The sequence below is a fragment of the Pelophylax lessonae genome, assembly GCF_965119305.1.
Source record: "Pelophylax lessonae genome assembly, chromosome: 8".
Taxonomy (NCBI): Eukaryota; Metazoa; Chordata; class Amphibia; order Anura; family Ranidae; genus Pelophylax; species Pelophylax lessonae.
Genome location: NC_138775.1, coordinates 29,977,499 through 29,989,825, shown reverse-complemented (window position 1 = coordinate 29,989,825; position 12,327 = coordinate 29,977,499). Strand labels below are relative to the sequence as shown.

Here is a 12,327-nt window from a genome sequence, read left to right as displayed (position 1 = left end):
AGCATGGGGGGCACGCGTGTGGTGATTCTTGAGAGGGGAAGCTGATCTGCGGGGCCGGCGGCTGCGATTGCCTCTGGGCACCCACGATCACTCCCCGGGAAGACAGAACGGTGGTCTGCCGTTGTAAACACGGCAGACCGTTGTTCTGTCAGTTATCATCACAGGGCTCCTGTGTTTCTCCTATTTAGGAACACAGGTCCCTGTGTTAATCCATTAAGCCTATCCCCCCTCACAGTTAGAAAACACCCCCCTAGGCTCACATTTAACCCTTTGATCGACCCTGGGTTAACCCCTTCCCTGCCAGTGTCATTATTACAGTAATATTGCTTATTTTTAGCACTGATTACTGTAGTAATGTCACTGGTCCCCCCAAAAATGTAAAAAATGTAAAGAATGTCAATTAGGGATCCGATCTGTCCCCCACAATGTTGCAGTCCCGCTAAAAATCACTGATCACCACCATTATCATTACCAGTTATTACCAGTAAAAAATAAATAAATAAATGAAAATGACATAAATCTTTCCCCTAGTTTGTAGACGCGATAACTTTTGCGCAACCCAATCAAAATACGCTTATTGCAATATTTTTTTACCAAAAATATGTAGCAGAATACAAATTGGCCTAAAATGATGAAAAAATTAGATTTTTGCATTTTTTCTTTTTGGAATGTTATATAACAGAAAGTGAAAAATATTATTTATTTTTTCAGAATTGTTGCTCTTTTTTTTTGTTTATAATGTTGCAAATTCCCACTTAGAGGAAACCCTGGATGTGGGTTGCCATCATCCCTAGATGCTGCAAAAAACAAGAAATTCCCCCTGGGGATGGGACTATATAGGCAACCACACTTCCAAAATGAGTAAAAAGTATATATTTATTAATAACATATAAAACAGATCATTGGATCAAACTATACAAGAGATAATGACAAAAAACAAAATGTAGTACAAAACTACTGTATTCTAATGTACAGTGGGTACGGAAAGTATTCAGACCCCCTTAAATTTTTCACTCTGTTATATTGCAGCCATTTGCTAAAATCATTTAAGTTCATTCTTCTTCCTCATGAATGTACACATAGCACCCCATACTGACAGAAAAACACAGAATTGTTGACATTGTTGCAGATTTATTAAAAAAGAAAAACTGAAATATCACATGGTCCTAAGTATTCAGACCCTTTGCTCAGTATTTAGTAGAAGCCCCCTTTTGATCTAATACAGCCAGGAGTCTTTTTGGGAAAGATGCAACAAGTCTTTCACACCTGGATTTGGGGATCCTCTGCCATTCCTCCTTGCAGATCCTCTCCAGTTCTGTCAGGTTGGATGGTAAACGTTGGTGGACAGCCATTTTTAGGTCTCTCAAGAGATGCTCAATTGGGTTTAAGTCAGGGCTCTGGCTGGGCCATTCAAGAACAGTCACAGAGTTGTTGTGAAGCCACTCCTTCATTATTTTAGCTGTGTGCTTAGGGTCATTGTCTTGTTGGAAGGTAAACCTTCGGCCCAGTCTGAGGTCCAGAGCACTCTGGAGAAGGTTTTTGTCCAGGATATCCCTGTACTTGGCCGCATTCATCTTTCCCTCGATTGCAACCAGTCGTCCTGTCCCTGCAGCTGAAAAACACCCCCACAGCATGATGCTGCCACCACCATGCTTCACTGTTGGGACTGTATTGGACAGATGATGAGCAGTGCCTGGTTTTCTCCACACATACCGCTTAGAATTAAGGCCAAAAAGTTATATTTTGGTCTCATCAGACCAGAGAATCTTATTTCTCACCATCTTGGAGTCCTTCAGGTGTTTTTTTAGCAAACTCCATGCGGGCTTTCATGTGTCTTACACTGAGGAGAGGCTTCCGTAGGGCCACTCTGCCATAAAGCCCCGACTGGTGGAGGGCTGCAGTGATGGTTGACTTTCTACAACTTTCTCCCATCTCCTGACTGCATCTCTGGAGCTCAGCCACAGTGATCTTTGGGTTCTTCTTTACCTCTCTCACCAAGGATCTTCTCCCCCGATAGCTCAGTTTGGCCGGACGGCCAGCTCTAGGAAGGGTTCTGGTCATCCCAAACGTCTTCCATTTGAGGATTATGGAGGCCACTGTGCTCTTAGGAACCTTAAGTGCAGCAGAAATCTTTTTGTAACCTTGGCCAGATCTGTGCCTTGCCACAATTCTGTCTCTGAGCTCTTCAGGCAGTTCCTTTGACCTCATGATTCTCATTTGCTCTGACATGCATTGTGATCTGGAAGGTCTTATATAGACAGGTGTGTGGCTTTCCTAATCAAGTCCAATCAGTATAATCAAACACAGCTGGACTCAAATGAAGGTGTAGAACCATCTCAAGGATGATCAGAAGAAATGGAAAGCACCTGAGTTAAATATATGAGTGTCACAGCAAAGGGTCTGAATACTTAGGACCATGTGATATTTCAGTTTTTCTTTTTTAATAAATCTGCAACAATGTCAACAATTCTGTGTTTTTCTGTCAGTATGGGGTGCTATGTGTACATTCATGAGGAAGAAGAATGAACTTAAATGATTTTAACAAATGGCTGCAATTTAAGGGGGTCTGAATACTTTCCGTACCCACTGTATGTTTTGTACTACATTGTGTTTTTTTGTCATTATCTCTTGTATAGTTTGATCCAATGATCTACACTATTTTATATGTTATTAATAAATATATACTTTTTACTCATTTTGGAAGTGTGGTTGCCTATATAGTCCCATCCCCAGGGGGAATTTCTTGTTTTTTTTTTTTGTTTATAGTGCAAAAAGTAAAAATCGCACAGGTGATCATATACCACCAAAAGAAAGTGGGGGGAAAAAAAACATCATTTTTATTTGGGTACAATGTCGCACGACCGTGCGATTGTCCGTTATAGTAACGCAGTGCCGAATCGCAAAAAATGGCCTGGTCATTAAGGGGGGTAAAACCTTCCGGTCCTTAAGTGGTAAAGCATCTTTGTGATTATAGCGATTGAATTTACTATATAAAAGAACCAGGATAAAGATCCTAGTTTCCCTTTAACAGGTGGTGGATGCAGAAGTGGCAGCGGGCAGTAGGACCATGAGGCATTGAGGAAGATCTGCAGACAGCCACTGCACCAGCCCTGCAGGGAGGAGGTGAGTCAGTGAATGTCTTCTATACATCCAAGGGACCAGACAGAGAGAATCCTGTGCTCAGGGGACCTGCTACGCTCTCAGCTGTGGGGGGGAGGAGGAGGAGGGGGGGGATAAAGCAGACAGCTCAGGGTGGGTGGACACAATACGAAGACCAAGAATGGTTGATGGGGTCTTAGCGTAGCCTCGGATCTCCCAGACCAAGCTGCCCGGCTTCACTGTGCCCGTTCCCTGGGATCTTGATGCCAAGGAAACTGTATCCTTGCAGGCTGATCATAGATCAATATCATCAGAGCTGACTGCTACCCAACCGATTGCTGAGCTATCACTCCTCACCAGATCAAAGAGCGTTTTCTGCTGCTTAATCGCTTTGCCATGCCAGTCCTCATTCCAGCACTGCCTGGCTGTAGACTGGCACTTGCGGTTAAATCAGCGACTGCACCTTAAAGGTGAGTGGAGAATTGGGTAGAAGGATTTTCAGAAGGGTACTGCATTGCTCCATCACCACCTTGTGTTCTTTGATATCACCCTTCAGAAAGCCTTGGGGTAATAAAGAACGAGAGAACGTTGGCGTCTGGCACCGAACATTCATTCCTGAGAGAGGGAGATGCCCGCTGATCTAAGGGTGATCACACATTGACTTCAACATGCTGCAAGCTTGGCACCTTGTGTTGGGTGAGTCCTGCTTATCTGTTCATTTTTACATTATCATTCTGAGCAGGGCATGCCGAGACTCATAGTTCCTAATCAACTGGGTAGATACAAGTTGCCCGTTGGCAGTATGGCACTAGTTTTTTTGTCGCAGTGCAATGTGTCTGACAGCCACATACTATTTTAAAAATTCATGCGGCTTCAGGAAGGGTGGGCACGTCTCCGAGCTTCCAATGGCACCTTGGGCACTGATAGAGAGAATAGGCCTGTGTTACTGGGCTTGGTTACAGGCAAGAATGAGAACCCATGTGAATGATAATACCCTTCGACTAAAGCTTATTCTGCGCCAGAGCGCAAAGAACAATAGTGATTTGCAAAGTGCTGTTACCCGTAGTAACCAACTGGGTGTCGGGGTACTGACACTAAATCTGTGAAAGATTCCTGAATGCTTGCAATGTCATCTTTGGTCATTGTACTGCCCTATTCCTATTAAACGTGTTGTAAATATACTGACGATTGCTAGCTTTTTTGTCAAGCATTGAATAAGTTGAATGTATACTTGCTGTAGATTACAAGCCTTCCAAGCGAGTAATATATAGTCACTGCCTCATGAGTAACCCAGTGGTAAGTCAGTTGTAGATTGCAAGCCTTTTAGATGAGCAATATGTAGGCACTACCTCGTTGAGTAACCCAATTGTACACCTGCTATAGATTGCAAGCTTTTTAGACGAGCAATATATAGGCACTGCCTCATTGAGTAACCCAAATGTACACCTGCTGTAGATTGTAAGCCTTCAATACGAGAAATATGTAGGCATTGCCCTAATGAGTAATCCAGTTGTACACCTGCTGTAGATTGCAAGCTTTTTAGACGAGCAATATGTAGGCACTGCCTCATTGAGTAACCCAATTGTACACCTGCTGTAGATTGCAAGCTTTTTAGACAAGCAATATGTAGGCACTGCCTCATTGAGTAACCCAATTGTACACCTGCTGTAGATTGCAAGCTTTTTAGACGGGCAATATGTAGGCACTGCCTCATTGAGTAACCTAAATGTACACCTGCTGTAGATTGCAAGCTTTTTAGACGAGCAATATGTAGGCACTGCCTCATTGAGTAACCCAATTGTACACCTGCTGTAGATTGCAAGCTTTTTAGATGAGAAATATGTAGGCACTGCCTCATTGCGTATCCCATTTGTACACCTGCTGTAGATTGCAAGCCTTCTAGACAATATATATGTAGGCATTGCCTGAATGAGTAACCCAATTGTACACCTGCTATAGATTGCAAGCTTTTTAGACGAGCAATATATAGGCACTGCCTCATTGAGTAACCTAATTGTACACCTGCTGTAGATTGCAAGCTTTTTAGACGAGCAATATGTAGGCACTGCCTCATTGCGTATCCCATTTGTACACCTGCTGTAGATTGCAAGCCTTCTAGACAATATATATGTAGGCATTGCCTGAATGAGTAATCCAATTGTACACCTCCTATAGATTGCAAGCTTTTTAGACGGGCAATATATAGGCACTGCCTCATTGAGTAATCCAATTGTTTACCTGCTGTAGATTGCAATCCTTCTAGACGAGTAATATGTAGGCACTGCGTCATTGACTATTCCTGTTTTACGCTTTTCATAGATTGCAAGCTTTTTGGACAAGCAGTGCGTAAGCACAGGCTCATTGAGTACATCAGTTAAACACTGCAAGATTTGTGATAAGCAGTGTGTAGGCACTGTCTCATTGAAAAATCCAGCTGTACATGTACTATAGATTGCAAGCCTTCTAGACAAGCAGTGTGTAGGCAGTGGCTCACTGAAAAAGTCCTCTTGTACACACACCAAGATTGCAAGCTTCTTAGTCGAGCAGCATGCATGCTGTGTTGGAGACTTGGCACAGGTCCCTCTCTCTCTCAGTAGTACTTCCATCTGTAATGAGATTACAGCCTTGTCGTGGCAGTGACACATTCATCATGCTAAACAGGCCCCTGAGGATCACATAATTAATTTAGCCATGTTGGTACGTGACACTGGCACGCTGTCTACTGTTACGCAGCCCGAATTGAGCACACGGCCTGAAATCGAGTAATGGCGTACCCATGTTGAGTACAGTGAACTGTCACCACTTGGGGAAACTTATGAAGCCACTTCTACTGTAGAACTACAAGACCCAGCATGCTATTCCAGAGCCTATGGAAACCCAAGGACCAGAGTTCAAGGCTGGATTCTTATGGCCAGTTTTTTTGGGCGATTCATTTAGTTCAGTTTTTTTGGTCGAAATTTTTATTTTCGGAGATTTGGATGTATCTGCATTTCCAAATGGACATAGTAATGAGTGTCAACAAATCTCAAAAAAATCTATATTGAAATTAACAAATGCATTTGTTTTATTCGTATGATGTCACATGATGTGATAGTAGTTCAGACCCATGGGGAAATGAATTCAATTTTCGTATTTGTTCAATAATTTGTGTTCGGATAACGAATGGATCCGAATTTTGTTCCATTTGTTAATTCGGATGTACATGACGCCAGTTGATAATGTCCAATCAGCTCATGCCATTTCTCTTAGTGGGCTGGACTTGTGTCCGAAAATATCGAACCCTTCCATTTCAATATATCGAAAATATAACAAACTTCTGGAAAAACTGCAAAATTTTTCACATTCACCTGGACCAATGATTATACAAAAGGAATGTTGAAGATACAAAAGGAATTCCAAAAACAATACGGGTCAAAATAGCGAATATGATAAATAAAAATTTTTCAATGAATGGATGCATCTGAAACAAAAATTTCCACTGTGCACATGTCTAATTATTACTATAATACAGGATTGACATAGCAGAAACATTTGGCACAGTGCTTTACAATACTAAGGGAAACAGTACAGCTACAATACAAAGCAAGAGGGTTAGGAGGGCTCCGTTTGTGAGAGCTTTCAATCTAAAAAAGGTGGGGCAAATGATACAAAACCTATAAACGGGGATGAGCTAATCCTGAAAATAAAAGTTTAGTTGTTGGCTAATGATGAACAAATGGTTTTTTTAAAGGCAGATAGAATAGGAAATAGCTGTACAGATTAGGGTCGGGAGTTCCAGAGGATGGGCGAGGCTCTGGAGAAGTCCTGGAGGTGAAAGAGAAAACAACTCCAAGGAGGCATTAAGAAAGTTAGAGTCTAGGAGGTCTTGGGAAGAGTGGAATGGACTGATTGAGTGATATTTGGAGATGAAGTTGGTTATGTAGCTCGGGGCAGAGTTGTGGATGGCTTTGTATGTTGTTGTTACTATTTGGAATTTTGGTCGTTGAGCAAGGGGAAGCCAATGTAAGGATTGTCAGTTGGGGTGGCATATACTCAGCAGCTGGTAAGATAAATGAGTCTGGCAGCAGAATTCATGATATACTAAAGGGGGGATAGCCCCTGTGGAGGCAGACCAATGAGGAAGGATTTTCAAAAGTTGAGGCAAGAGATAACAAGAGAATGAATTAGTAGCTTGGTGGTTAAGATGGAGCCTTATTTTGGAAATTATATGGAGGTGAAGGCAGCAAGAGTTGGACAGTGATTGGTTGTGGGGTTAAAAGGGGTTGTTAGAGTTCACAATTACATTTGACACCTTGGATTGAGGGAAGGGACTGATATTTGTAATATTGATCTTGAAGAAAAAGTCAGGGGAGAAGCCCAATTTTAGAAAGATTTAGTTTTAGGAAGTGCTTAGATATCCATACTAATATGTCAGTCAGTAAATTAGTAATGCATGAGGAGACTGAATGGGTGAGCTAAGGAGTAGAGAAATAGATTTGGGTTTGTCAGCATGGAGATGGTTTGGAAGCCATTTGAGGTTATCAACTGATCATCAGAGGAGATGTAGATAGAGAATAGAAGGGGTCCAAGGACAGAGCCTTGGGGGACCCTTATGGAAAGAAGAAGACGAGTGAAGGAGTTGTGTCATGAATCTGCAGTAATGTTTCATGCCCTGATTGTCTGCTTACCTCTCTGGTCTGTATATCAGCTTTAGGGACTGTGGTCTCACACCTGTGTGTTTAAGTAATCTTCTCTCTGCATGGCTCCACTCCAGCCTCTAACAGGAAACACTATATAACCAAGCCAGCCTTGTCCGAGCAATAATTGTGTGAAGACTTCCTTGTGTGTTTCTTGCCGTGTGCTGTACATCTGATCTCTGTGTACCGACTTTGGCTTGTTCACCTGACCATCCCTGTCTGCTTGTTGCCCCGGCCTTCGGCTTGTCCTTCCGACCATCCCTGTCCAATTGTTGCCTCGACCTTTGGCTTGTCCTTCTGACCATCCCTGTCTGCTTGTTGCCCCGGCCTTCGGCTTGTCCTTCCGACCATCCCTGTCCAATTGTTGCCTCGACCTTTGGCTTGTCCTTCTGACCATCCCTGTCCAATTGTTGCCCCGGCCTTCGGCTTGTCCTTCCGACCATCCCTGTCCAATTCTTGCCCCGGCCTTTGGCTTGTCCTTCCGACCATCCCTGTCCAATTGTTGCCTCGACCTTTGGCTTGTCCTTCTGACCATCCCTGTCCAATTGTTGCCCCGGCCTTCGGCTTGTCCTTCCGACCATCCCTGTCCAATTGTTGCCCCGACCTTTGGCTTGTTCTCCTGACTATCCCTTGTGGCCCTGTACTGCTGCTTCCTCTCCATCCACCAGAGCCAGCCATGAGCGTGAGCTGGGAGACCCTGGGGGGGCCTCGACCTGGAGTCAGCTGCAGCCAAGTCTATCCTCACAATCAGCTCTGGTGAAAACCTGCTGGCTCTTAAGTGGGGTACACACTAGTAGAAAATCTGCCGAAAATTCCCGCCCGAGGTGAAATCGTCAGATTTTCGGCTAGTGTGTACACAACCTTCAGCAGCCGATCCCGACATTTTCAACGAAAAAAAACAAAGGGACAAACACCAAAATTTTTATCGTCCGTCCCTAGACAACCAATTTTCGTTTAATGTGTATGCAGTACGTCCGTGAAAAATCAGATACAAAAGACCGCGCATGATCTGAAGTTGCTGACGACCCGGAAGTCTAGGAACAAATGTCCCCAAAAAAAAAAAAAATCGGACGAGAAATTTCGTGAACATTTATGCACTGTCTACTAAAAACGGTTGTGAACGCGAGCATGAGAGAGAAAAATCGGAGGATATTTAGTCTGATTTTCGTTAAGTGTGTACGGCCCTTTAGACTCCGAGCCCTGGGGAATCTTATGCTCTAGCTCCTTGTCCAGGACCGTGGCTGAGACCCTGTGCACCTGCTTCTCTGAACCATAAACCTTAAGCAGTCAGAAGATGGGTTCACAACCTCCGTGGTGCGCTCCACGTCACTTCCTCCCACAGGTGATGCTAAAAAGTTGTAGGTGACAATTACTGAGTTCTTAGGTAGGAGGAGAACCAGGAAAGAGCAAAGTCTTGGAGACCAACAGAGTAGAGTTTTTTTTAAGGAGGAGCGAGTGGTCAACTGGTATCAAAGGCAGCAGAAAGATCTAATGGTATGAGCATGGGGTAGTGGACACTGGTTTTAGTAGTTAGTAAATTGTTAGTGATCGTTAGTTTTAATAGTGCAGTTTCTGTGGAGTGTCATAGGCAAAAGGCAGACTGTAAGGGGTCCAGAAGGTTGTTTTAAGTGAGGTAGCAGTTCAGATGGCCGTACTCAAGGAATTCTAGAAGTTTGGAGGTAACCGGGAGCTATTTCTTAAGTTGTTAATGATGCCCACAAGTCTGGTAATAAAAAACAGCACTGGCACATATGAAATGATTCAATACAGTGTTAGAAGTCCAGTGCAAATTAGGACAGCTTTGCTATTTTATTTAGAACATGTCTGGATGATACTGATAAACTCAGGTCATTTTTTTCAGCGGGACGCGGGGGAACGCAGTAACGGCACCTCCAGCGCTGAATGTAATGGAAAGGGATACTGGGGTGTGCTATTTTTGCATGGCGGGGGGCTGTTATTGTTGCTGTGTGGGCCAGTTTTTGCTGAAAGCAATCTACGGTTGAGGGAGGGTCTATAGTTGCTGCGGTTGGGGGAATCTATTGTTGCTGGAGGGCATCTATTGTTCTGTGGCAGTCTATTGTTGCTGGTGGGAGAGCTATTGTTGTTGGTTGGGCTTATGTTGCTAGGGGAGGTCAATTGTAGCTGGAAGGGATCTACTGTTGCGGGAGTGGTCTCTTGTTGTTGGCTTCTGGAGTCTATTGATGCTGGGAAATCTGTTGTTGCTACTGGGGTCTATTGTTATTGGGGTTCATTGTTGCTTGGGGAATCTGTTGTTGCTGGGAAGGGTCTATTGCTGCTGGGGATATACTGTACTGCTTTTCTTGTTATTAGCAAATTCCATACAAATTACTTATCCCCACAAAAGTATACTTGGTTCTGTAGTCTCTACAAAGGGTGGTACTGAGAGGTAGGTAGGGGGTGGAACCAAGGGATGTTGCTCAGAGGTGGGTAGGGGGCAGAGACAAGAAGTTACTCAGAAGGGGGAGTTCCTGCACCTATTTTCTGAGAAGAAAAGCCCTGGAAAAAAACAATCCGACCCACAATTACTCTGATGCTGACTTCAGACCTCAGGAAACAAACAGCTGTCCTGGAATGATTCAACCACCCTACAATATTTGCAGGTGCACTCTTTCCCTTAGCAGGAACACAAGGACCACACAAGCTTTCCTGTTTAGGCTTTGAAGGAGGAGGTGCATGGAAACAGTGCTGACTGGGCTTAGGGATATCAAGAGAGAGCAGGCACCATCGGACATTACCGATCACTTTAAACCCAAAGAGTGGTTATGCTGGACTGATGCATTCTAACCTTCCCAGCTCTTCTGGCATGTGCCGAAGTTGCCTAATGGCTAGTCTAGGCCCGATGAAGCACACAGTTCTACAGTGCCTTGAAAAAGTATTCATACCACTTGAAATTTTCCACATTTTGTCTTCTTACAACCAAAAACGTAAATGTATTTTATTGGGATTTTATGTGATAGACCAACACAAAGTGGCACATAATTGTGAAGTGGAAAGAAAATGATAAATGGTTTTCCAATTTTTTTTTTACAAATAAATATGTGAAAGGTGTGTTGTACATTTGTATTCTGCCCTCCAGAGTCAATACTTTGTAGAACTACCTTTTGCTGCAATTACAGCTGCAAGTCTTTCTGGGGATGTCTCTACCAGCTTTGCACATCTAGAGAGGGACATTTTTACCCAACAGCAATTTCAAGTCTTGCCACAGATTCTCAATTGGATTTCGGTCTGGGCTTTGACTGGGCCATTCTAACACATTAATATGCTTTGATCAAAAGCATGGAGGGCCACCAGTTTGAGACCCTTGATCCAAACCATTCCATTGTAGCTCTGGCTGTATGTTTAGGGTCATTGTCCTGCTGGAAGTCTGCTGGGTTTCCGCCCTAGTCTCAAGTCTTTTGCAAACTCTAACAAGTTTTCTTCTAAGACTGCTGTTTTTGGCTCCATCCAACTTCCAATCAACTCTGACCAGCTTTCCTTTCCCTAATGAAGAAAAGCATCCCCACAACATGATGCTGCCACCATGTTTCACAGTGGGGATGGAGTGCTCAGGGTGATGTGCAGTGTTAGTTTTCCACCACACTTAGCGTTTTGCTTTTAGGCCAAAATGTTCAATTTTGGTCCCATCTGACCAGAGCACCTTCTTCCACATGTTTGTTGTGTCGACCACATGGCTTCTTGCAAACTGCAACCAGGACTTCTTATGGCTTTCTTTCAACAATGGCTTTCTTCTTGCAACTCTTCCATAAAGGGCAGATTTGTGGAGTACACGACTAATAGTTGTCCTGAGGACAGATTTTCCCACCTGAACTGTGGTTCTCTGCAACTCCTCCAGAGTTACCATGGGCCTCTTGGCTGCTTCTCTGATGAATGCTCTACTTGGCCGGCCTGTCAGTTTAGGTGGACAGCTATGTCTTGGTAGGTTTGTAGTTGTGCCATACTCTTTACATTTTCAGACGATGGATTGATCAGTGCTCCGTGAGATGTTCAAAGCTTGGGGGGGGGGGGGGGGGCAAATGGCAGCTTCATGTCTGAATGGACACACGGAGCTGCAGCTCGGCTCGGATGCCCCCATAGCATGCTGCTTGCTGTGGGGGCACTCGACAGGAGGGAGGTGCCAGGAGCAGCAACAAGGGACCGGAGAAGAGGGGGATCCAGGCTGCTCTGTGCAAAACCAACTTCACAGGGCAGGTAAGTATAACATGTTGGTTATTTAAAAAAAAAAAAACAAGAATTTACAATCATTTTACCTCTGGAACAAGTGTCCTCATTGGAAAACTTCCTTTTATGGTGACAACTTATTTTTTTTTTGTCTTATCTTTGATCCAGGTGACAGTGGTTGCCAATGTAATTAAAGAGAATTAATCTCCCCAGTGACTGGTGTTATAACCCCTCACTAATGTATCCAAAACAAAAGAGAGTTTTGGCTTTAGATACACTCTAAGGACTTTTTTCCTTTGTCTGTCTGAATACCCCTGGCGACGCTGCATCCCCAGGTGCACTTAGTTCCTAGTTAGCGCTCTGGAATGTTGCA

The 12,327-nt window shown here is 43.8% G+C and overlaps 1 protein-coding gene across 2 annotated transcripts in view; it reads left to right on the top strand.

Annotated features, from left to right (window-relative positions):
• Window positions 1-3,035: 3,035 nt before the first annotated feature.
• The window catches only part of PODXL2 (podocalyxin like 2), a 39,373-nt gene continuing 30,081 nt past the window's right edge, over window positions 3,036-12,327 (top strand). Inside the window, exons 1-2 of one of the 2 annotated variants that reach the window (XM_082264732.1) lie at window positions 3,036-3,123; window positions 3,656-3,795. In XM_082264732.1, the coding sequence (XP_082120858.1) occupies window positions 3,768-3,795 (28 nt within the window). In that variant the 5' untranslated portion in view covers window positions 3,036-3,123; window positions 3,656-3,767. Of the gene's footprint in view, window positions 3,124-3,224; window positions 3,570-3,655; window positions 3,796-12,327 lie in introns of those variants that run through there. The other variant, XM_082264731.1, reaches the window with a different exon arrangement.